This window comes from Vulpes lagopus, chromosome 23 (genome assembly GCF_018345385.1).
Source record: "Vulpes lagopus strain Blue_001 chromosome 23, ASM1834538v1, whole genome shotgun sequence".
Classification (NCBI taxonomy): Eukaryota; Metazoa; Chordata; class Mammalia; order Carnivora; family Canidae; genus Vulpes; species Vulpes lagopus.
The window spans coordinates 58,080,181-58,102,758 of record NC_054846.1 but is presented as its reverse complement, the minus strand read 5'-3'; the positions used below and the strand labels follow the sequence as shown (position 1 = coordinate 58,102,758).

Here is a 22,578-nt window from a genome sequence, read left to right as displayed (position 1 = left end):
CTGAGCATGCAGGGCCTATGGGACACCTTGGGGAGGTCGTCACAAACAGGTGGATATCTGCATCTGGACCCTCAAGGGCAACCCAGGTCTGCCCCTCATACCAGACTTGGAAGCCCTCTCTCACTAAAAAGGATCGTATGTTATGGACACTTTGCTAGTTGGTTGGTACCTAACCTTAGTAGGTCATTAATCCAACAGACTATGGACAGTTTGAACCTTCTTCAGAAAAAAATAGGCAGAGGCACAGAGGCACCCGGGTGGCTCAGTGGTTGAGTGTCTGCCTTCGGCCCAGGGTGTGACCCCGGGGTCCTGGGATCAAGTCCCGCATCAGGCTCCCTGCAGGGAGCCTGCTTCTCCCTCTGCCTGTGTCTCTGCCTCTGTGAGTGTGTGTGTGTGTGTCGTGAATAAATAAAATCTTCAGAAAAAGAAAAAAATGCACAAGAAATTATTTATAAACCGTTCCAGGGGACTCATGGATACAGACAAGGAGAGACACACAATGTAGCCTAGTGCGCTCAGTCAGAACATGGTCAGGGTAGCAGAAGCACTGTGAGTTAAGCAACTTCAAGGCTGCTTTTGAAGACCCCGAGCCTCCCAGGTCATCCCCGGGGCTTGTTCCCAGAGTCCCCATTTCTCCATCGCCTGTCAATGGTGGAAGACATGCGGTGATGAGGGGCCCGGCGAGTAGGTACGTGTTATAAACCTTCCCCTGACCTGGAGGCTGCCCCCTGAGACCCGTGAGGTCAGGGCCCCGAGGCTACTCGAGCCAGGATCCGTGTCCCACCGATGCTGTCCCAGGGGTGGGGGCACAGAATGGCACCCCGGTGCCCTGAGGCCTGGGCCCTGGCCAGACTCAAGAGCTCTGAGGTCAGGAAATCCAGAGACGGGCGAGAGGGACACCGTTGCCACATCCCCCAGCCCCGATGAGACCCCAGAGGCAGGAAGGCTGCCCGGCCTCACCCCTCACCGGCTTCCCTCTGAGGCTCCTTCCTGGGAGGAAGGGGCTGCCCTGTGCCTGGCGCCTGAGTGACAGCCCGAGGGAGGGAAGGAGGCTGGGCAGGTGTTGCAATCCGCAGCCCCTGGGCCTGTCACAGGCTGAGCCAGAGCCATCAACGACAGGGCTGGGGAGAGAAGCCCGACGGTGGCTGTTTTCAGGAACTGGCCCAGAGAGGAGAGCGGAGGCCAGGGAGGCCAGGCAGGGGCCCCACGGGCTCCAGCCTCCAGCGTGAGTAGGGGATCCGCGGGGGGGGCTGCACCAGGGCCTCGACCCCACATCCACTGCCCCAGCTCCGCCGAGTGCCCATGTGCAGGCCCAGGACCAGGGCTCCTGCCTTTAGCCTTGGTCCCTGGGAACCAGGAGCCCGGGGACATGGAGGTTCCTTTGCAGGGCTGCCCCCACTTTGGGGGGTACGCACCGAGGAGGTCACAAACGGCCAGCCATCTCCTTGGGGACACGGAGCTGGACTGTGGGATGGGCATAATCACCAACCCTCTCTGCGTCCCCCACCCCCATGCCCGTTTCTCCCTGGCCAGTCTGGACTCCGGGTCTCCCTCTCCTGCGTCTGAATCTTTCTGTGCCTTTCCACGTCTCTCACGTTTCCCTCTCTTGAATCCTAAACTCTCCTGGGGACCTCTGGCTTCTCGGCCTCGAGCACCTGCGTCTCCCCCTGGGCTCTTCCCTATGCACCTGTCCTGCCCAGCCTTCTCCGCCCGCACACCTATTTTACTTTCTCCCTCATTGTGCAGCTGTGCGCCCCCTTTCACGGCCCCACATCGGTGAGGTGGGTGCCCCCCCCCGCATGGAAGAGGAGACCCGACAGGGCAGAGAGGGTGCGAGCTGGGGCAGGGAAGGGCGGGGGAGAGTGCAGGGAGAGAGGAGAGAGGAAGAGGCCTGCGACGGCCTCCTGGAGGCAGCAGGTTCCACTGGGACCAAGCGGGAGAACCGAGCAGATGGCCAGAGCCAAGGGGACCTGGGGTGGGGGGCAAGGAGCTGCAAGCAGGGGACCCCAGAACGGGGCTTTGAAGCCATGAAGCGTGACACAGACAGAAGCAAGGTGGCTGTCCCAGGAGGCCAGGAGCAGGGGATGAGGCCACATGATGGATCCCATGACGCGGCAACCCACATCGTCATGCGTGGAAAGCACTCATGGTCACTGAGAGCTCCTGCCGTGCAGGCTCCATGCTGAGCGCCTCCGTCCCAGCCCACCTGGGTGCCTCCTCACTACGATCCCAGGAACTGGGTGCTTACGTCCTCTCTCTTTCACAGATGGGGAAACCGAGGTTCAGAACGATGAAGTAACTCATCCAAGGTCACGAAGCTGGTGAGTCGTGGAGCCAGGCTTCAGAGCAGGTGGTCTGGCTCAGAGCCAGCCCGCAGCGAGGCCCTGCTCCCACACGTTCCCCCCGAGCACACCCAGCTGGGGTGGGGGGCACCCCGGGCTGCTGTGGGCGACCAGGAACTGGTACCAAACATGCCATCGCTCAGCATCCCAGGGGGAGGACGCAGGGGCCTCTCGAGTGGGGGGTCTGGTTGCCCATTGTGGACAGGAGCCGGAGGAGAGGGATGAAGCAGGACCTTGCAGGGCACAGGCTGGGCCCCATGCTGACCCTCGCTGGGGCAGCAGGGCTGGGGTATGATCCAAAGCACATGGGAATAGAAACCAGTGCCCCAAAACCTGAGCCTAGGAGTCCACATCTTCCCCACCCAGTGTGCATGGAGGATGATCAAACTGGTACGCGGCAGTAAGACAGTTGTCAACCACTGATTGGTAGATGGGGATGCCCTGAACAGTTGTGTGGGTTTCTCACTGCACAAAGCTGCCCAGCTGAGGAGCAAGTGGAGGCTGAAACCAACCTATTCTTCAGCTGCCAGGTCTTGGTGTGGGGCTGCATCTGCCCAGAGGAAGGAGCACTTTTTTCCTGATTTGCCAAAATGTGACTCACAGGCGAGCAGTCCCCTGGCATCCTGATCCGGAAATGTAGATGGATCATCACCCAGGGCTTGGGGTCCAGCCCCCGTGGGAGGGAACGGTGGTTGTATGTCGGGCAGTTCTTGTTCACACCTGTGTATAGCCCAGGGAGAAAAGGGAGAGCAGCCTTCCCCGTCCAAGCACAGGGCACCGGTACATGTCGTGCTCCTGTGTACACTTATCAGCTGCCAAGACTGCCAATCAGTGCCAGAGACCCTGGTGCCTCGTCCCCAAGACCCCGGTGGGAGCAGGAAGCGGGCTTAGGCCAGAAGCCCACCCCAGTGGGACAATTTTGCATCAGTGTTGAGGCAGGAACTACTGCTCTCCACATCCAGATGCTGTCGCCATGACTACAGGACCTGGCCCCAGAAAAACCTCTGGAGGCCCGAGCCCTGAACAGGGGGGCAGGGATGGGGTGTCAGACCCCTTGCGCCCTCCCATTCCCTCCATCACCATGGAGGCCGGCTGCCCGAGCCCCTTGGCCCAGCTACGCCATGGAGCTATCCCTTTCTGCCAGGGAGCGTCTCTGACCCTTCAGGCCCTGCTCACCCCAGAGAACTTGCCTCACAGGCATGCGTGTGTAACCTGGATGTGTCAGGAAGCTAGTACCCCCAAAGAACATCCCTTGACCCATGGGGAACGGAAGTCAGTAGATAAACGTTGCCGTCCTCCCTCCTGTTCAAGGGATCAAGTGTCCTGAGGCATGTTTCTCACAGCTCCTTGGAAGGTTCCAGAAGGAGGGAGCCCAAGCTGTCCATAGAGATGACCAACTCCATGACGCACCCTTGTTGGCTTTCCCTCCTCCCTCACCTGTTCCATTCCGTCCAACCCCTTCAGTCTGTTCCTGGGATCTTTCCAAAATAAGCCACCTGCATGCTAGCCCGGCTAGGATAGAAGGGAAGGGGGAAGAAGGCCGTTCCTTGATGCTCCTGCCCCTGCTCTCTCCTGGAAGGCAAACATAACAACAGTGGCCGTCACTTACAGAGTCATTTCCTGTGTGCCTTGCATCATTTTGTGTATTCTTCCCAAAGTCCTGTGCAGTATCGACTCTCGTTGCCTCCGTTTTGCAGACAAAGAAACTGAGGCTCAGCGAGATCAAGTAACCTGGCCAAAGCCACACTGAGGCAGAGCAAGGGCTAAGCTCAGCTCTGGTTCCAAAGCCCATGACCTTCACCATCCCCCTCTGCCTCCAGGTGAACACCAAACAGGCACGATGGCAGGGCTAGGGTCCTGGAGTCTGAGCGTAGCTGCCCTGATCGCCCTGCTGCTCCCCGGAAGTGAGTATGGCCATAGAGGTGCTGGGGGGAGAGGGAGAGAGAGCGGGGGGAGGAGGGAACCATTTGCCCTGCCTCACTGCTCCTGGGCCACATATGAGGGGTGGCTGGGTCGCCGGGCCCCTGCCCGCACACCTCTGCGGGCACAGCACCACCCGGGAGGAATGCGGGAGGGCCTGGGCTGCTCGGCCTGGGAAAGGCCGGGGGACCTAGGTCTTGTCCGCAGGTCTCAGGGAGGCAGGCTTCATCCCGGAATAAGGAAGCTCGAGCCGAGCGTCCCATTTTTGGGAGTATGCAAGCTGAGGCCGGGGCGGACAGGGATGCTGCATAGCCGGGGTCAGCAAACACGGCCTGATATAGTCACATTTAGGCTCTGCGGGCCACCTGCGGTTTCTGCTGCGTGTTCTTACCTATTTTCTGTTCCGCGGTCACCCTTTAAAAATCTAAAACCCATTCTTAGCCAGCAGGCCGTACGAAAAACGGGCCATCCCAGGCCTGGCTGAAGAGGATGCAGGATTAGGGGGGAGTCTTGAAGTAAACAGTTTTGCGAGGTTCCCTCCAGTCGGAAATTCTGAGTCTGGGAAGCGACAGGAGCCCCACATTGAAAGCCGTGAACCCCGCCCTGTGATCCTAGGCAAATTCCTTCTCTTCTTGGGGCCTCAGCCTCAGCAAAACAGGCCTCAGAACACAGGAGACAGAGGAAAGGAGGCGCGGGGGGCAAAGTGTACTGCTTACTTACGTGTTTACACACTAAACACACGCCAAGGGCCTAGTCCACGCTAGGCTCTGGGGAAGACAGTAGGAGGCACACAGCCAAGGTCTCCAGCCTCACGGAACCTCTGGTCTTGCTGGGGAGGCAGACAAGCACCTGGTCACATGAGCCTGTAATGATGAGGGATAATAAAAGCTTTGGGAAAGTTCAGGGCACTTGGCTTGGGTCTGGTTGATCAGGGTCCGGTCTGGTTCCCCCAAGATGCTAAATGTTAACCAGGCACCCCGGGAAAAGGAGCCCCTGGAAAAGGGACAGCAGCAGGTCCAAGGACCTGGAGGTTGGAGAGATCACAGCATTTTCAAGGACTGGCAAGAGGGCCAGAACAAGCGCAGCTGGGAAAGGATGATCTGAGCTAGAACTGGGAGGGGCAGCGTGGGCAAGGTCACAAGGGCTCCAGACCCGGGTCGTTATCTTAGGGCAGCAGATACTTAACATGCCGGGCATTGTACTAAGTGCCTTACCCGCACTAGCACATCTAATACCTCCCGCCACAGGAAGGCGGGGACTAGTTCTCATCCCTCCTCCACGTACAGATGAGAAAATCGAGGCACAGGAAGCCTCACTAACATACCAGGATCACGTGATTAATAAGCAATAGAACCAGGGTGCCGGGGCGCCGGGGTAGCCCAGTCAGGTGACTGTCTGCCTTCAGCTCAGGTCATGATCCCGGGGTTCTGGGATCGAGTCCCATATCGGGCTCCCTGCTCAGTGCAGAGTCTGCTTCTCCCTCCCTCCCTCCCTCCCTCTCTCTCTCTCTCTCTCTCTCTCAAACACATAGAATTTTAAAAATAATAATAATAAGCAATAGAACCAGGCTGTAAACCCAAGCCGTCTGTTCCAACATTCGAGCCTTATGCACCACACAGCCGACGTGCTGGAGGGCTGTGGTCCAGATGGGGTAACGCAATCAGATTTGAACTCTGAGGGTTGTGGCCACGGGGTTCTTTCTTATCATGCCAACCATTGCTTTTGCCACCCCGGGGGAGGGCTCCACGGCGGGGACTGGGCTCTGTCTGGCGGGGTGCTGGGGCTGGCTCGCAAGACCTTGGTGCACACCTGTCCTCCCAAGGTCACGTTCATGTCCCACTGGTGTAGCTTGAAAACCAGTCTTGGTGGGAAGGTAAGGGCCTCGAGCTCGAGCTAGGAGCACATAGGCCGAGGTGCAGAACTCAGCTCCGCCGCCCCTTCTCTTCCACCCCAGGCCGGGAGGAGTGCGGACGCATCAGCCTCCCAACCCCCACCGTCCACCTGGGGGATCCCCTCACAGCCTCCTGCATCGTCAGCCCCAACTGCAGCCACCTGGGCCCCGAGGCACAGATTGTCTGGAAACTGGGAAGAGAGTCTCAATCCGGAAAGAGGCCACAGCGGCTGGAAGACGGAAGCCAGGAATTCACGGTCACGGTGCCCCGCCTCAGCAGCCCACGGGTCCTGCTCTCCTGCTACCTGCGCTGGGGCCACAGCCTGCAGATGCTGGACCAGGCCGAGGTGCAGGCAGGCTGTAAGTCCCGGCCGCCAGCCACCCGCTGTCCTTGCCCTCCTGCCAACACCGATAAGACCTGTTGTTATTTACTGAGCTCGTGCTCCGTAAGCTCGTCTTGGGCACGGTTGGTTATCAGACCATCCGCCCTACCAGTGGATCATGCTACTTAGCCCCATGTTGCAGACGAGGAAACTGAGGCTCAAGAGACTACATGATACGGTGAAGGTCACAAACTGAGGGTGTAGCCGAGGTTTATATCAGGCAGCATCGTAACCATCACTCCATAGGGCTCCTGAGTCAAGCCCAACAACCCAGCCACTGGGGGGTATCCCCGGGGAGGACCCTTCACCCGCTGGGCCTGCTCCTAGCTTCTCTCCACCCCAGTCTCAGCCTTCTTTCAAACCAAGGGGCCAGGCTTTATGCCAAGCCAACGCCTAAGAAAAACCCTTAAGACGAGGTTTCTTTGTTAAGAGTCTAAGAGTCGCCAGTAGAGCTAATGCACTTAGTAGGTGCCGGGCATTGCTCTGAGCATTGTGTGCACAGTAAGCCACTCAGCCCTCTCAACCCCGGGGAGTAAGCATGTGGCCATCACCCCGTTTCACAGATGAAGAGACTGAGGCACAGGGCAGTTCAGTGACTTCAAGATCACAACGGTGAATCCCTGTCAGAACCAGGTTGGAAAGCCAGGTCTACACCATCAGTGTCAGAGACTCTGTGATGCTGCCCCCCCGCCCCCGTGCAGGCCAGCATTTGACTTTCCCCAGGGCTGCCCCCGCAGGGTCACCCTATATATATATATATATGGAGACGAGCAAATAGGGTAGCTCTGGGGAGGAACAACCCAGAGCAAGGAAATGAAGCTAACTGGTTCCAATCAGAGCTTCCAGAGAGGTCCTACTCAAAGCCCGCACTCTCCCCACCCGATGTGCAGACCCTCCTGCCGCACCCCACAACCTGTCCTGCCTCATGAACCTCACAACCAACAGCCTCATCTGTCAGTGGGAGCCGGGACCCAACAACCACCTGCCCACCAACTTCACCCTAAAGAGCTTCAAGTAAGTAAGGGTCTGTGTGCTAGCCCCGTTCTTTTGGGTCCCGGGGTGGGGGCGGGGGCGGGACTGTGGGGGTGGGGGAGCCAGAGGCAAGCACAGGAGGGAGAAGGGAGCCTCGCTCTCTTCCACTGCTGCTAGACACCCAAGCCTGGTATTGCCTGGCAGGAGCCGTGGCAACTGCCAGACCCAGGAGGACTCTATCCTCGACTGCGTGCCTAGCGACGGCCAGAACCACTGCTCCATCCCACGTAGACACCTGCAGTTGTACCAGAACATGGGCATCTGGGTGCAGGCGGAGAATGCGCTAGGGACCACAAAGTCCCCACAGCTGTGCCTCGTTCCCATGGATGTCGGTGCGTGATGCCAGGCCTGGGGGACAGGACAGGCCCCCCCACAAGGGGCAAACTCAGAGCATCACAGAGAGGAAATCACACACCCAGGGTCAGACAAAGAGACACTGGAAGACCCAGGCAGACAAGAGCAACAGGGACAAGATGGACTGCAGGTGGGGACAGAGACACAGACACACAGACACGGAAGAGACACAGAGCCAAGGAGGCACATTCACTCATTCATTCTTCCGGCAAGCTTCCTGCAGCGCCCGCTAACCACCAGGCACTGCTCCAGGTGCCGGAGATGCAGCACTAAATGCACGAGCAAAAGTCCTGCCCCTGGAGCTTTACGTTCCAGCCGGCAGAAAAGATAAAATAGGATGTCAGGCGATGGCAAGGGTGATGGGGGAGCAAAGGGGGGGAGGTTACCTGGGTACCTGCAGGGTGAGAGCACCAGGCAGAGGGAACTGCAAGTGCAAAGGCCCTGGGACAAGAGGATGAAACAGAGACCCAGACCTAGAGACAGGCCTGTAGAAACATGACGTGATGACGTGGAGATGAAGAGACAGAGAGACAGAGACAGAGAAAGACAGACTGACAGAGACCCACAGGGATGGCGACCCAGGGCAGAAACTGGGAAAAAAGCAGGAGTAATGCAGGCCCCTCCGGGACGGGGCAGGGCAGGTTTCTGAGAGCCCCTCTCCTTGCAGTGAAGCTGGAGCCTCCCACGCTGTGGGCCCTGCCCCCCAGTCCTGAGGCGGCCCCACCCCAGCCTGGCTGCCTGCTGCTGCGCTGGGAGCCATGGAAGCCAAGCCTGTACATAGAGCAGAAGTGTGAGCTGCGCCACCAGCCACGGCTGGGTGAAGCCAGCTGGGCCCTGGTAAGGCGGAGGGCAAGCCCGAGAGCCTGGGGTGGGGGTGGCTGAGGGGAAGGCGGCTGGGCCGGCCTCAAGGCCACAGGGTACAGGCTCAGAGCCACGGCCGCCCCACCAGGTGGGCCCCCTGCTCTCCCAAACCCTCCAGTACGAGCTCTGCGGGCTCCTCCCATCCACGGCCTACGCCCTGCAGATGCGCTGCACCCGCTGGCCCCTGCCTGGCCAGTGGAGCAACTGGAGCCCTAGCCTGACGCTGACCACCGCACAACGGGGTAAGCAGGGGGGCGAGGGGCCGGGAGCAGCGATCAGGACAAAGCCCAGCATCCGGGGCTCCCCCTGACCCTCTTCTCGCTCCCTCCACAGCCCCCATCGTCAGACTGGACACGTGGTGGCAGCAGAGGCAGCTGGACCCCAGGACGGCAGACATACAGCTCTTCTGGAAGGTGATCCATCCTGACCTCCCTCCACCCCTGACACTTCTTCCAACCCAGACACATGCCTGTGGTCTGGGGCTCAGGACTCCGACGGGTCTGGGAGGTGTGGATGCATTTGTAGGTGATTTGCATGCACCTTGCATGTGCAGGCCGCTGAGTAGTGCCCTTCGGGAGAGACGACAGGGAGGCCTCGCCTAAGGCAAAGGGTCGGTTCAGGGAATAGTTAAGTGCCAACTGGATTCTTCCTTTCCTCCCTCCTAGGACCTGGCATAGGGAAAGAAGGGAGGGAGGGAGGAAGGCTGGCCCCCAGCCTGTGGGGCTCAGCTCGTGTGACCCATCCACCATCTAGAAGCCCTCCCCCACTTAGGACGAGCTGTCCATCCCTCTGACCACCTTCTTCCCGTGCCCACTACAGCCAACGCCCTTGGACAGATACAGCGGGCAGATCCAGGGATACCTGGTCAGACCAGCAGGCCCGGCAGGGGCAGGCCCACCCCTCTGCAACACCTCGGAGCTGAGCTGCACCTTCCGCTTGCCCTCAGAAGCCCGGGAGGTGGTCCTTGTGGCCTATAACACAGCCGGGACCTCCCATCCCACCCCAGTGGTCTTCCTGGAGAGCAGAGGTAAGGGGGGCTGGTGACTAGCAGAGCACGGTGGGTAAGCATGTAAATTCAGAAGCTAGACTGCCCGGGTTCACATCTAGTCCTGTCACTTGCTGACGGCACGACCAGGGCCAGTGACCGAACCTCCCTGGCCTAGCAAAGGGGGACAATACGCTGCTGAGCTGGAGGCATTGTTATGAGGTTTGTATGTGCGTTCAGACGGGGCCTGGCACCAAGTTCCTGCTCAACAGGCAGAATATCAGCTCCTATTATCATCTGAGCCAGAACCAAGTTAAGCTGGTGGAGGAACCACACACACACACACACACACACACACACACACACACAGCCCATTCTGCCGGGAAGACGGGAAGAAAGCCTGACGGCGATCAATGCTAACGTCATGTGGTTTGTGGCATGTGCCGTCGTGGTCCTTGGTGCGTGTTATCTTACTGGGTCCACCAAGAGGCCCGAGAGAGGCACTCGTTCTATCACTGTCAGGCACTCCTCTGCCCAGGCACTGTGCTAGGCTTGTCCTATACATAATCTCATTTGATCTGCACCAGAGAACCCATCCAGATGAGCAAACTGAGGTCTCAAGGTTGACTCACTCAAGGCCACCCAGCTTGTAAGTAACAAAGTCAGAATTTGAACCCAGGCTCCAGGCTCTGGCACCTGCATTCTTCTCGCTTTGTTCTTTCGCCTCCCACTCGGTCTCCAGGTCCGCCCCTGGCCAGACTCCACACCATGGCTCAAGATCCCCACAGGCTCTGGGTGGGCTGGGAGCCCCCCAGTCCTCGACCTCACGGCTATGTGATTGAGTGGGGCCTGGGTCCCCCCAGCCCCAGCGGCAGCAATAAGACCTGGAAGATGGAGCATAACGGAAGCATTTCTGGGACCCTACTGCAGGGTGAGACAGGCCGGGGGGATGGAGCAGGCGGTGAGCAGGGCCTGGGAAGCAGGGAGGCAACGCTTGTCTGACAGGAAGCGAGGGGCCACCCGAAACACCCTAGAGAAGCAGACTCCTCACTCTTTCTTGATCCTTTACTGTCCTCTCCCATCCCCAGAATCAGGAAGTTCTTCTCCCACCCTAACCTGATCTTCTCTTTTCACAGCCCTGACCCTCCCACCCTTCTAGCTCTCCCCACTTTTCTGCCCTCCCTCCCATCAAATGATCTGCAGAAGAGATAGAAGCAGCTAGCTCTGCAGCCTGAGGCCTGGGTTATCCGCCACCAGTGGTCTGGGGTCAGCTCCTGATCATCCGCGGGGGGGTTAGGCCCTCACTGGGGTGCCCTACCCCATTTTCTCTCCACAGAGAACATCAGGCCCTTTCAGCTCTACGAGATCACTGTGACCCCCCTATACCAGGACAGCGTGGGGCCCTCCCGACACATCTATGCCTACTCCCAAGAGATGGGTGCGTCAGCCACCAGGCCTCCCCAGAACCCTCTCCTCTCAGTGCCTGCTGGGGCCCCGGCCATCGGGACTATGAGGGAACATCCCTCCACCCCTGGCCCCAAAGAAGCTCTCTCCCAACCCCAACATTACCCCTGGCTAGCCCCAGACCTCTGCAGCCGGACAGGTCAGGCGGCCGGGTGACAGAAACTAGGGAGTGAGTTTGGCAGCGGGTCTGGCAAAAGCCCATCAATCACCCTTGAAAGAAATCAAGTGTAAGCTGCGGCAGAAATTAGACGGAGGGCCTGGCATAAAGTCAGAGGGCGAGGGGCAGAAATCAGACAGAGAGCACAACTAAACCAAGCCGGTGGATATAGGGTGGCGAGGCTTCGGAAGCAAAGAGAAGCGGGTTCCAGTCCCGACCCGGCCACTTATTAGCAGTCGATGGAATGCAGCTGAAGGTCCCGGCAACACCAGGGGGGCCGTTTCCTTACTCCTCAGCACAGTGTGTCTCAGTTCTGGGTCTGGGGAGTCGCGAGGTGTCCAGCTGGGCTCCCCACTCTGCCCAGCTCCCCGGCAGCCCCTGTACCTCTCTCTCTCCCGGCAGCCCCCTCCCGCGCCCCAGAGCTGCATCTAAAGCACATTGGCAAGACCTGGGCCCAGCTGGAGTGGGTGCCCCTGCCCCCTGAGCTGGGGAAGAGCCCCCTTACCCACTATACCGTCTTCTGGATGTCTTCTGCTCGGGGCCAGTCCTTCTGTGAGTCTATCCTCAGTACCCCACAGGCCCAGAAGGCCTCAGGGGGAGCGCTCAGCAGCCGCGGAGGGAGCCTCGGCATCTGGGCCCAGGCTGACCATTCTCTTCTACTCCCAGCCACTGTGCTCAATGCCTCCTCCCACGGCTTGGTCCTCCACGGCTTGGAGCCCGCCAGCTTGTACCACGTCCTCCTCAGGGCTACCAGTAAGGCCGGCGCCACCAACAGCACAAGCCTTACCCTGATGACCTTGGCCCTAGGTAAGGCGAGAAGGGGGCCGGCCAGACAAGGTTGTTGGGAAGGTTCCTCGGCCAATGGATCTCTCATTTTGAGGCCTTGCCTGGATCCGCTGGTCTGAGGGAGGAGACCCAGACCTGCCCATGAAGCTCAGCCTGAGGGAGGAGGCCCAATCCTGCCCTCAGAGCCCAGTGTGACGGAAGAGGCTCAGCCTTCCTTGTGCGCACTCTAACCCCTTCTGGCTTTCCCTTCACCCCAGAGGAGTCTGAGCTGCATGTCCTCCTGGGCCTCTTTGGCTTCCTGCTCTTGTTCATCTGTCTCTGCGGGGCTGCCCGGCTCTGCTGCAGACCCAGGTAAGTCCTTTTTTTTTATCCAGGTGAGTCCTTTTAAGAGAATTAATACCTACCTGCCCCTGCCCACAGGGAACTGCAGGCTGGGGTGGGCCAATCCAAGTCCCTCCTCGCCCTCGCAGGCCTCAGGGCCCACGTCTAGATCAGGCCCTGCACCATCTCCTCTCTGCCCAAGGGGCCTTCTGCTGCTGGGAATGGGTGAGAGAAAGGATGGAAAGATGGAGGGCAAGCCTGACCTGGCCCTCTCCTGTCCTCTTTTGCAGCAGAAAGAATCCTCTCTGGCCAAGTGTCCCAGACCCAGCCCACAGCAGCCTGGGCTCCTGGGTGCCGAGCATCATGGTGGAGGTGAGAACCCCAGAGGGAGAGGGAAATGGGGCTGGGGGGTGCTGGTCCAGGATCCAAGTGAAAGGAAACCCCTCCAAGGATGAGGACTCAGGCCTTCCCATCACTTCCTAGCAAGGTCCCCTCCCTCCGGAGTAAAGCAAATCTCACTTTGGATCCCAACTCTACCCATTTCAAAGCCTCAGCCATCTCACTGTGAAATGGGACATATCTCCCACACAATCCTTGGGGACAAGCACCTTAAGCTAAGTCTGAAGTGCAGAGCAGGTGTCAGAAAAGCATGAGGTACTTCACAAGCATCATCCTCAGGGGTTCCAGCAGAGCGCAGCAGGAATATCTCAACTGTCCGCAACTCAGGAAGGGACACTGGTTGGGACGAATGTCTCAGATGAATCATGTCCTCACCCCTCGTCCTTGTGTCCAGGAGACCTTCCAGCTGCCCAGCCTTCGGGACACCGGCATGCCACCCATCACCAAGATCACAGTGCTGGAGGAAGAGGAGAAGAAGCCAGGGCCCTGGGAGTCCAACGACAGCTCAGGGACCTGTGGCCTCCCCACCCTGGTCCAGGCCTACGTGCTCCAGGGGGACCCAAGAGCATGTTCCACCCAGCCCCAGCCCCAGTCTGGCACCAGTGACCAGGTCCTCTACGGGAAGGTGTTGGGCAGCCCCACCAGCCCAGGTCCAGGGCACTACCTCCGTTGTGACTCTACTCAGCCCCTCTTAGGGGGTCTTACTCCCAGTCCCAAGTTTTATGAGAACCTCTGGTTCCAGACCAGCCCCCTGGGCACCCCAGAGCCCCTTGTCCCAAACCAGGAGGATGACTGTGTCTTTGGGCCACTGCTTGACTTCCCCCTCCTGCAAGGGCTCCAGGTCCATGGGGTGGAGGGGCTGGGGGGCATCTAGCATCCCCCACTTGGGCCTGTCTCTTGAGAGGTCTGGGCCATCCAGAGGAGAGGAGAGTATTAGTAAGCCCATCATGCAAAAAACCACCTAGTCCCAGAAGGGCAGTAAGGCTACAGGGTCTCCTCCCCATCTCTGGCCCCCAGCATCCTTCGTCTCTCTCTCTCTAGTCCCCACAGGCTGGGCCCTTAATTTAGTGGCCACGGAATGCTTCGTCCAACCCTGCCCACTAGCCTCTTGTGCTTATTTCCTGTAATCTCAGTCTCTTAAACTGGTTCATGGTTTGGTTTGGTTTGATTTTGAGAAACTCTTGAGTAGACCTGCACCTCTGTCCTTTTCCTTTTTAGGGCCCTAGCAGTGATGGGGGTACTTATCAGAAGTGTTCGCTTGCATATTCCTTCCTTTGCTCATTAATCCCCCCAGCCCTCACCTAGGATGTAGGCCCTGTGCTGGCAGCGGGGATTCAAAAACGACTTGGCTCAGTCTGCCCTCAAAGGGTTCGCATTCTAGTGGTAGAGACTTGAAGACTGCCCTTTAGGGCAGAGTGGCCAGGACTGAGGCAGGGATCACAAAGTGTCCCACAAAGTGGGACAGGAGAAGAGACCTCAGAAAAGACAAATCCTTGCTGTGTTGGAGAAATACAAATAAAACCATCTACTGGGGCGCCTGGCTGGCTCAGTGTGTGGAGCATGCAAATCTTGATCTTGGAGTTGTGAGTTTGAGCCCCACACTGGTTGTAAAGATTACTTAAAAATAAAACATTAGAAAAATTTTTTAAATAAATTTTAAATAAATAAAACATTAAAAAAACAAAATCTCCTGCCAACCTAGAAAACCTCTCCACCAGGGTGGAAGAGGATGAAATCAGTTTTATTACTGAATGAACATTAACCAGAATGTGATGGGCATCATCACCAACCTTCCTAAAAGCTTGAAAAGACAGAAAGAAACTTTACCCTTGTTTACCGCCAAGCAGATACAGGTTACTGCACACATTTTCTCAAGATAAATGATACCTAGTCCTCAAGCAAGAGGACATCACGGCACCATCCGTCACACAGAGTTCATCCATGGATTTGCATGCTCCACACACTGAGCCAGCCAGGCGCCCCAGTAGATGGTTTTATTTGTATTTCTCCAACACAGCAAGGATTAGTCTTTTCTGAGGTAAACGGGTAGACACCTGTTTGCTAATTGTCTTTATCCCAAAGAAAACTAAATTTCTCTTTATGAGAAGAGGTAGGTTCACATCTTAGAGTGAGGCAGAAACTGTCTTCCTTAATCACTGCATTTCAAGAGATGGCTCCTAGATCCTAGATCCCTGAGAATATCCCGTGCTGCAAAACTGGCAAGAGGCATATTTAGCTTTTTGAAAAGATTTACATCTGTCTCAAAAGGGCAGAGAAAGAATTCACAATGACAACTTTACAAAAGTATATGCTTTAAGAAGAGTGAGGGGGAGGAGAACTTTTTTCCCTTTTTGCACCAAGGGAAAATTAAAATTTTATTTTTATTTCATTAAAAATGTACTTTTCCTGCTTTGCATTTGTCCTTGTCCTTACATCCCCCCATTTTGCAAAAATCATCACAGCAAATATTTGTTGAGTGTGTACCATATAGCACATCCTTCACCTCGATTCATCCTCCAACAACCTAAAAGGCAGATACTGGGAACACCTGGGTGGCTCAGTGGTTGAGCATCTGCCTTTGGCCCAGGTCGTGACCCTGGGGTCCCAGGATCAAGTCCTGCATCAGGCTCCCTGCATGGAGCCTGCTTCTCTCTAGGCCTGTGTCTCTGCCTCTTTCTCTGTCTCTCATGAATAAATACATAAAATATTAAAACAAAAAACAAAAAAAGCACATACTGCTATTACCACCCCCATTTGATGAACGAGCACACGCGGCCCAGAAAGGTGGGACTGGCTTTGCCCACGGTCACAGTGAGTAAATGAATGGCTGAGCTTCCATCCCAGCCCAGGGCTGTCCCACTCCAAGATCCGCGACCTTCAGCTCGAGGCTTACGGGGCTGACACCCAGCAGCTCTCAGGGCAGCCTCATCCTGGAGGATGGAGGAAGAGGAGGTAGGGGGGAAGGCTACTGCAGGCCCTGCAAAAAGCCTCCAAAAGGTCAGGGCTCCAGGCCAGGAGCACAGAGTGGGAGTAATGGGGGGGCGCGGGCCCACGAAAATAACGACCTCTGAGAAGGTATGCAGCCCCGCACGCCGCGAACCCGGGCGCAGCCCCCGGCCCCCCGGCCCGCGCAGCGGGAGCAGCCCGAGCCGCCCCCACGCCGCGGCTCGCGCTCCCGATCCATTCTCTCGGCCATCGGCTGCTCCGGCCTCGCCGCCGCGCTCCATTGGTCGAGCCTGGGGCAGCATGGCGGCGCCCTTGGGAGCCGGGCCCGGGCCGCGGGGCGCGAGTCGCCATGCTGAGGACGGCGTGGAGGGCCCTGCGGTCGCTTGCGGCCCCGGCAGTGGCCCGGGCCTCAGTCCCCGGGCTGCCGGGCGGAGCGCCCAGGCCTCCCTCCCGCCGCTGGGGCCTTCCCTGTCCTCGAGGTGGGGCGTCGGGAAGCGGGGCGGGCGGACGCGGGGGATCCGGCGGTGGAGGATGGGGGGGCGGGAGGGGGCAGGAGGAAGGGGCGCGAACCGGGGCTCTAAGGACTCGGGGCTCGGCCCTCGCTCTTCTGCGCAGGTGTCATCGTCCCGGCCGGGCACGGATATGCCACCCAGAAGGCAGGTAGGAGCCCTCGGGGGGGAACGGACGGCGGAGAGGGCCTGCCTGGGGGGGGTGGAGGGGGGAGCGGGAGCCTGCTGGGGGGAGCTGGAGCCTACGGGGGGAGGAGCTGGAGCCTACGGGGGGAGGGGAGAAGCTGGAGCCTGCTTGGGGGGGAGCTGGAGCCTGCTGGGGGGGAGCTGGAGCCTACGGGGGGAGGAGCTGGAGCCTGCTGGGGGGGAGCTGGAGCCTACGGGGGGAGGGGAGAAGCTGGAGCCTACGGGGGGGGGGGAGAAGCTGGAGCCTACGGGGGGGAGGGGAGAAGCTGGAGCCTGCTGGGGGGGAGCTGGAGCCTACGGGGGAGGAGCTGGAGCCTGCTGGGGGGGAGCTGGAGCCTGCGGGGGAGGGAGGAGCTGGAGCCTGCTGGGGGCGAGCTGGGGCCTAAGGGGGGGGGGAAGAAGCTGGAGCCTAACGGGGGGGGGGGGGGAGCTGGAGCCTGCAGGGGGGGGTGCTGGAGCTTGAGGCGGGGGGCGCTAGAGCCTGCGCACTGGGTGTGATGTGCAGGCTGACCCGGGGTTCAGGGGGACACTTGCTCCGAGCTGGGGGGGTCTGGTTTCCCTTCCAGGGCCTCCTGCGTGGTGGAAGCGCGGCTTCCTGAGTAATGATGGGGGGCAGATTACATCCTAACTTAGAGTCTCTTTTTTTTTTTTTTTTGGAGTCTCTTCTAAACACTACGCGTGTCTCCTAGAGAGCCTGGGGGTTAGGAATCAGTGATAACCTGTGAAGGGAGCATGCTCAGCACCGGGTGCCACACGTGTGTCTATCAGCGGGTGTTGCTGTGATTTCCCTAAAGGCAAAGCAGGGTCATCGTGGAGAGGACCAGTTGATCCCTCCGCTCGTGCCTCTTCTCACTTCCAAGGGAGTATGACGCACACCCTTTTTTTTTAAGATTTTATTTATTCATGAGAGACACAGAGAGAGGCAGAGGGAGAAGCAGGCTCCATGCAGGGAGCCCGATGTGGGACTCAATCCCAGGACTCCAGGATCACGCCCTGAGCCGAAGGCAGACGCTCACACGCTGAGCCACCCGGGAGTCCCAAGGCTGAGGGTTTCCTATATGGGGTCTCTGCTCGGTGCTTACCATGTCCTAAAACTAGGGGTCCCTCCTCAACCCCTTATTTCATTCATGCTGTCAGCCAGCAAGTGTTTGTTGAGTGTTTTATGAGAGGCCATGGATCAGATTGGGGGGTGGGTAGGGGATAATTCAGGCCATCCACAAGAGCACCCATCACAATGTGGGGATCTTAAGAGGTGTGAGAAGTTTAAAGACAAATTACAGGCTTTTAGGAGAGTCATCTACTCCCAACGTGAACTATCAAGACATTGCCTGCAGGATTTGCAGAGGAGAGGCAGAGCGCAGAGATCTCTAGTGCCTTGCTTGAGGCTCTGGGTGTCTGTGACAGTTGGTGACAAGAGCCAGGACAGGGAGGATGGGCAGTGAGAGTTGACTCTGGGTGTTTTCCTTCCCTACGCTTGACAGTCCAGCCCACCCAAGATGACCCACCTCCTTCGACGCTGCTCAAAGACTACCAGAATGTTCCTGATATTGAAAAGTAAGCAGGGGGGCCATAGGAGGATTGGGAAGGAGAGAGGGAAGATAGCGGCTTCCGAGGCCTGGTGCGCTGTATCTGGAGCTTGGTGATAGAATCGGGCCGAGGGCTACCCAAGCCCAGGCTTGGTGCGGGGCAGCAGGGACAGAATGGAGTTCGTGGAGCTCAACAGCTTGCCTTTTTTTGTTTTGTTTTGTTTTGTTTTGTTTTTATACGGAGGTAACGTGCCTCACAGGTCTTTGAAGATGTCTCATCTTTTGATCTTCACAAAAGGCCTGTGAGAGAAGAAACAGTGTCCCCATTTTATAGATGACTAATGTCTGCACAATGTCATACGGCTCCTAGGGGCCGGGGCTGAAAGACACCAAAACCAGGATCCTTCTGCTCAGCCCCTGCCCTGTATAGCGGGAACTGGGCAGTTCCTTCCACTGTATAGTGTCAGGAGAGAAAAAAAACAATGATTCTAGAATTGAAATGTCTCAAGACAGACTGAACCATATTCTAGCCAAAATGAAAATCCTCCCCCTGCCCTCCCTGTGAGGAGCCTGGAACAGTCAGGCTGACAGCCCCAGTTCTGTGCAGTTGTCACATCACTCCCATGTTCTTGGCACAGCAAATCCGATTCGTGCTGACTTCTAAGTCCTGGGAAGGGGCTCCCACTTCCACAGAGACTCTTGTGTTATAACAGAAATTTTCAGTCATCCTTGCTTTACAAACAAATGGAAACAGCGCTGATTCCCCTTTCCCTCTCCCCCACACCGGTCTCATTGCTCTGGTTTTCCCACAGGGTTGACGATGTCGTGAGAAGACTCTTGTCTTTAGAAATGGCCAGCCAGGTGAGTACCTGTGCCAAACCCCTCAGCCCCTCCCAGTCCTCTCCTCTGGGATGCCCTCCTACTATGGTAACACTTCATCCTGTGCTTCTCAAGTTACAGTATTCATCCCGCTGTCATTCTGTGTCCACTTGTCCATCCCCCAGACCGAGCATCTATCTCTAGGGCAGGGACAGTCTTGCTCTCTCACTGTATCCCTAGCACCCAACAAACAGTAGGTACTCAGTAATGATCTAATGCCTGAATGAATGAGCACGGTTTGGGGACACTCATCTAACAAGCTGTGTCACCTGTCATTGGCCTTAGGCTCACCTAGATGTGAATGGCCATATGCTGACCAATGGCCAAGGCCTGGTGAACAGAGTGAAGCCAGGTGCCGAGCTTTATGGCTTCATTTCTATGGCTGCAGCCAGGGCCTTCGAGGTATAAAGGCTAGTTCTTAGGGAACAGCAGACCTTACGGATTCTCTGTCTCTATCTTCGACAGAAGGAGAAGCTAAAAATCAAGCACCAGCAGCTGATGAGCAAGATTGTGGCAAACCCTGAGGACACCAGCTCCCTGGAGGCTCGAAGTTGGTCAGGGGGCCCTTGGGGAGTGGGAGTGCAAGGGAGTCAGCTAGCTGGTACTTGGCCCAGGGGCCTTGTCTACAAGGGTACCGGGTATTAGATGTGGTTTGATGAAGCAAGAGGCAAAAAGGACCCAGGATAATAAAAACTGGACTCTGTGAGGCTGGAGTCAGCATCCAGGTCCCACCTCATACCTCTGTGGTGAGCCCAGGCAAGTGTCCTCAGGAACCAAAGCTTATCTCCATGTCTCTACTCTGCAGCTAAGGTGGTATGAAGGGGCCAGGAGGTCAGGGCCAAGGTTCCACCTCGCTCTCTGCAATGCTGCCAGAACTCTGTGTGTGCAGGAAGGGCCTGCAGTGGGGCAAGTGTCTCCCTGGGGCCACCGGCCTCTTCTTTGCCCCCATGTCTGCAACACAGGCAGGAATCAAACAAGAGGCTTCCCCAGGAAGGATGTTGCAGGGCTTTGGGAGATGAGTGGGAGCTGATATTCTGAAAACTTATTAGGGAAAACACAGAGTTAAGGGTGGCAGCTGGAAAGGGAGAGGAAGGGGTAGACGCTTGACAGTTCTAGAATCTAATCTTCCTGCATTGGCTAGGACTGCCAGCGCCGTGTTGAACCATTAACAATGACAGTGTGTATCTAGACTAATCCTTGAATTTAATAGGAACGTTCTGAAGTTTTGCCATTAAGAATGCCGTTTGCTGTAGTATGAACTCTATTCTTGTGAAAGCACAAATACATGAAAACGCGCATTAGGAAGAATTTAGTTATTTTTTCCTCAAAGGCGACGACACTTGGTGTATTTTTTCTCTATCATGATGATGTATATTTTATAAAATTTCAATAAGCAGGTATTTGTTTTTAATAAATAACACTGTAAAAGCTTTTATTAAACAACAACAAAAAAAAAGAAGGCTACTTGCTATGGTTTGGACAGGATTCCTTTAGAAGATTCAGGAACGTGCCTTCCTTAGGTTTTGCCTACTGAAGGAAAGATAATCCAAAGTATTTTAAGATCTTGGACTCCAAGTGCTCTGGGAATTGTAGAGAGCTGCACCACAGCATTGATGATTGTTATTCCTTGAGGTCTTAAAACATAACCCAGGCCCCAGGCCCTTCCTTCCTCTGTGCCAGCTCTCATCCTCTGTGGTTTGTGGTTTCAGTTGTTGCCTTGACTGTCAAGATCCGCAATTTTGAAGAACACATGCAGAAACACCGAAAGGTAAACTCTGGGCGTCGCTCACAGCTACTACAGCAGCGGAGGGGACAGGAATCTGAGGGGTGAAGGGCTCTGGGTCCAGAGGAGCAGCTGGAGAAGCCAAGTGGCTACAACACCAGGGTGTCCACCCCTCAGCTGCAGTGGGAAAAACCTTTCCCTCCTGCCTCCAATAGAAAAACGGGAGCCTTACAGGGCTGCGCTGACTGGTCACCAGGGGGCACGAACACAAACCTCAGGCGTGCCCCCGGTGTCTGACACATAGCGGGTGTTCAGTAGATATCTCTTGAATGCATGAATGGGGTCACGTTGGCCTCGGTTCAAACCTCAGCTTTGCCATTTCCACCGACAGATGTGTGACTTTGGGGAAGTTGCTTTACGTGCCCACGCCTCAGTTCTCCTGTCTATAAAGTGGGGATCATAGCAGGACTCGCTGGCAGGATAGCAAGGACCACCTAAAATACGAAAGCACCAGCATAGCGCGGTCATGTGAAGTACTAGGCCTTATGCTGTATTCTTCACATACATCAGCTCATTTAGCCCTTCTAGCCATCTTTCTGTTCCGTTGTGCAGAAGAATGATCCAGGCAGGGGGTAATTAAGTTATTCCTCAGGGCACAGCACTAGGAAATGATGTGCTAGGACTTGAAATGAGGTGGTCTTGCTCCGGGGCCCATACTCTCAACCATGATGCCATATCCCAGCACAGCACTGGGCACGGAGCTGCCGTAATTAGGCAACTGCGGATATTCTTAATATAAACACATCATGGTAAATACAGACTGGTCCAGTACTATGCAGGGGTGGCACCCCAGTGTTCCTGGAGCCGGTTGAGCCTGTTCTTCGGAGATAAGATTTTCGCTCATTCGGCCTGTGGAACAGCAGTCCCACTGCAGAGAATCCTCCCAGAGAAGCCCAAGGCCTTCCCTTCTCTCCACCCCAGCTGACAGTGTGCTGAGCTCTGGGGAGGCTGAACGTGTAGGGGAAAGAGCATGAGATTTGGAGTGAGACCCATAGATACAGATTCAAGACCTGACCTCACACAAGGTCCTACCCTATACAGTTCTAGAGCCTTCTATGATTCAGTGACATGTTTGAGCCTTTCCCCCCACCATCTATAAAATGGGATAACAATGACAATACCCACCTCAGAATTGCACTAATATTTGTATAAGATTGTTGGAAGGTTTCGGTGAGATGATAGAGCGACCATCCTTTGCTGTAAAGTGGTACACCGCTTATTTGTGTATAACACTGAAAGTAACACCAGCTCTCTCGCAGGACAAAGTGCACAAGCGCTATCTGCTGATGAGCATCGACCAAAGGAAAAAGTTGCTCAAAAACCTCCGTAAGACCAACTACAGCGTCTTCGAGAAGACATGCAAGGAGCTAGGGATTGAGTACACCTTCCCCCCTCTGTACCACCGGAAAGGCCACCAACGCTGGGTGACCAAGAAGGCCCTGTGCATTCGGGTACGAGTCAGAATTGCTGCTTTGGTTGGCTCCGCTCTGGGACTGTGGTAGGGAGAGGGAAAGGGAGGGTTGTCTGTTCCTGCCTAGGCAAGGATCTAGCCCCAAGGCCTTGAGGAGGCTCACAGGCCATCACCCTCACAGAGACAGGCTGGCCTGACCTCCCAGGGAGGTCTCGTCCCACCCCACCTGCTCCAAACCTGAGGTTTTTGCATAAGATTATAGTCTCTTCCTGCTCCCTTTTCATCTCCAGGTTTTCCAGGAGGCACAGAAGCTCAAGAAGCAAAAAAGGGCCTTAAAAGCTAAAGCAGCAGCCCAGAAACAAGGCCAGAAGAACCCAGAGAGCCCTTCCAAAGCTGAACCAGAAGCAGTCAAAGAAAACCAATAAATTGATTAGAGTCCTGTC

General features: G+C 56.6%; 2 protein-coding genes across 2 annotated transcripts; both read left to right on the top strand.

Moving 5' to 3' along the window:
- Window positions 1–1,070: 1,070 nt before the first annotated feature.
- CSF3R (colony stimulating factor 3 receptor) lies at window positions 1,071–15,305 on the top strand. Its single transcript, XM_041739163.1, has 17 exons — window positions 1,071–1,225; window positions 2,267–2,321; window positions 4,163–4,246; window positions 6,217–6,513; window positions 7,427–7,550; window positions 7,713–7,900; window positions 8,590–8,759; window positions 8,872–9,025; window positions 9,117–9,196; window positions 9,603–9,810; window positions 10,511–10,699; window positions 11,105–11,206; window positions 11,792–11,941; window positions 12,056–12,196; window positions 12,433–12,526; window positions 12,787–12,868; window positions 13,290–15,305. The coding sequence occupies exons 3-17, from the start codon at window positions 4,183–4,185 to the stop codon at window positions 13,767–13,769; spliced, it is 2,523 nt and encodes an 840-aa protein (XP_041595097.1). The 5' UTR covers window positions 1,071–1,225; window positions 2,267–2,321; window positions 4,163–4,182; the 3' UTR covers window positions 13,770–15,305.
- An 841-nt stretch (window positions 15,306–16,146) lies between these two features.
- MRPS15 (mitochondrial ribosomal protein S15) lies at window positions 16,147–22,578 on the top strand. The gene is made up of 8 exons (XM_041739101.1): window positions 16,147–16,320; window positions 16,457–16,501; window positions 18,018–18,090; window positions 18,875–18,923; window positions 19,407–19,491; window positions 20,651–20,709; window positions 21,984–22,175; window positions 22,426–22,578. Exons 1-8 carry the CDS (start codon window positions 16,191–16,193, stop codon window positions 22,558–22,560), a joined length of 768 nt encoding a protein of 255 aa, XP_041595035.1. The 5' UTR covers window positions 16,147–16,190; the 3' UTR covers window positions 22,561–22,578.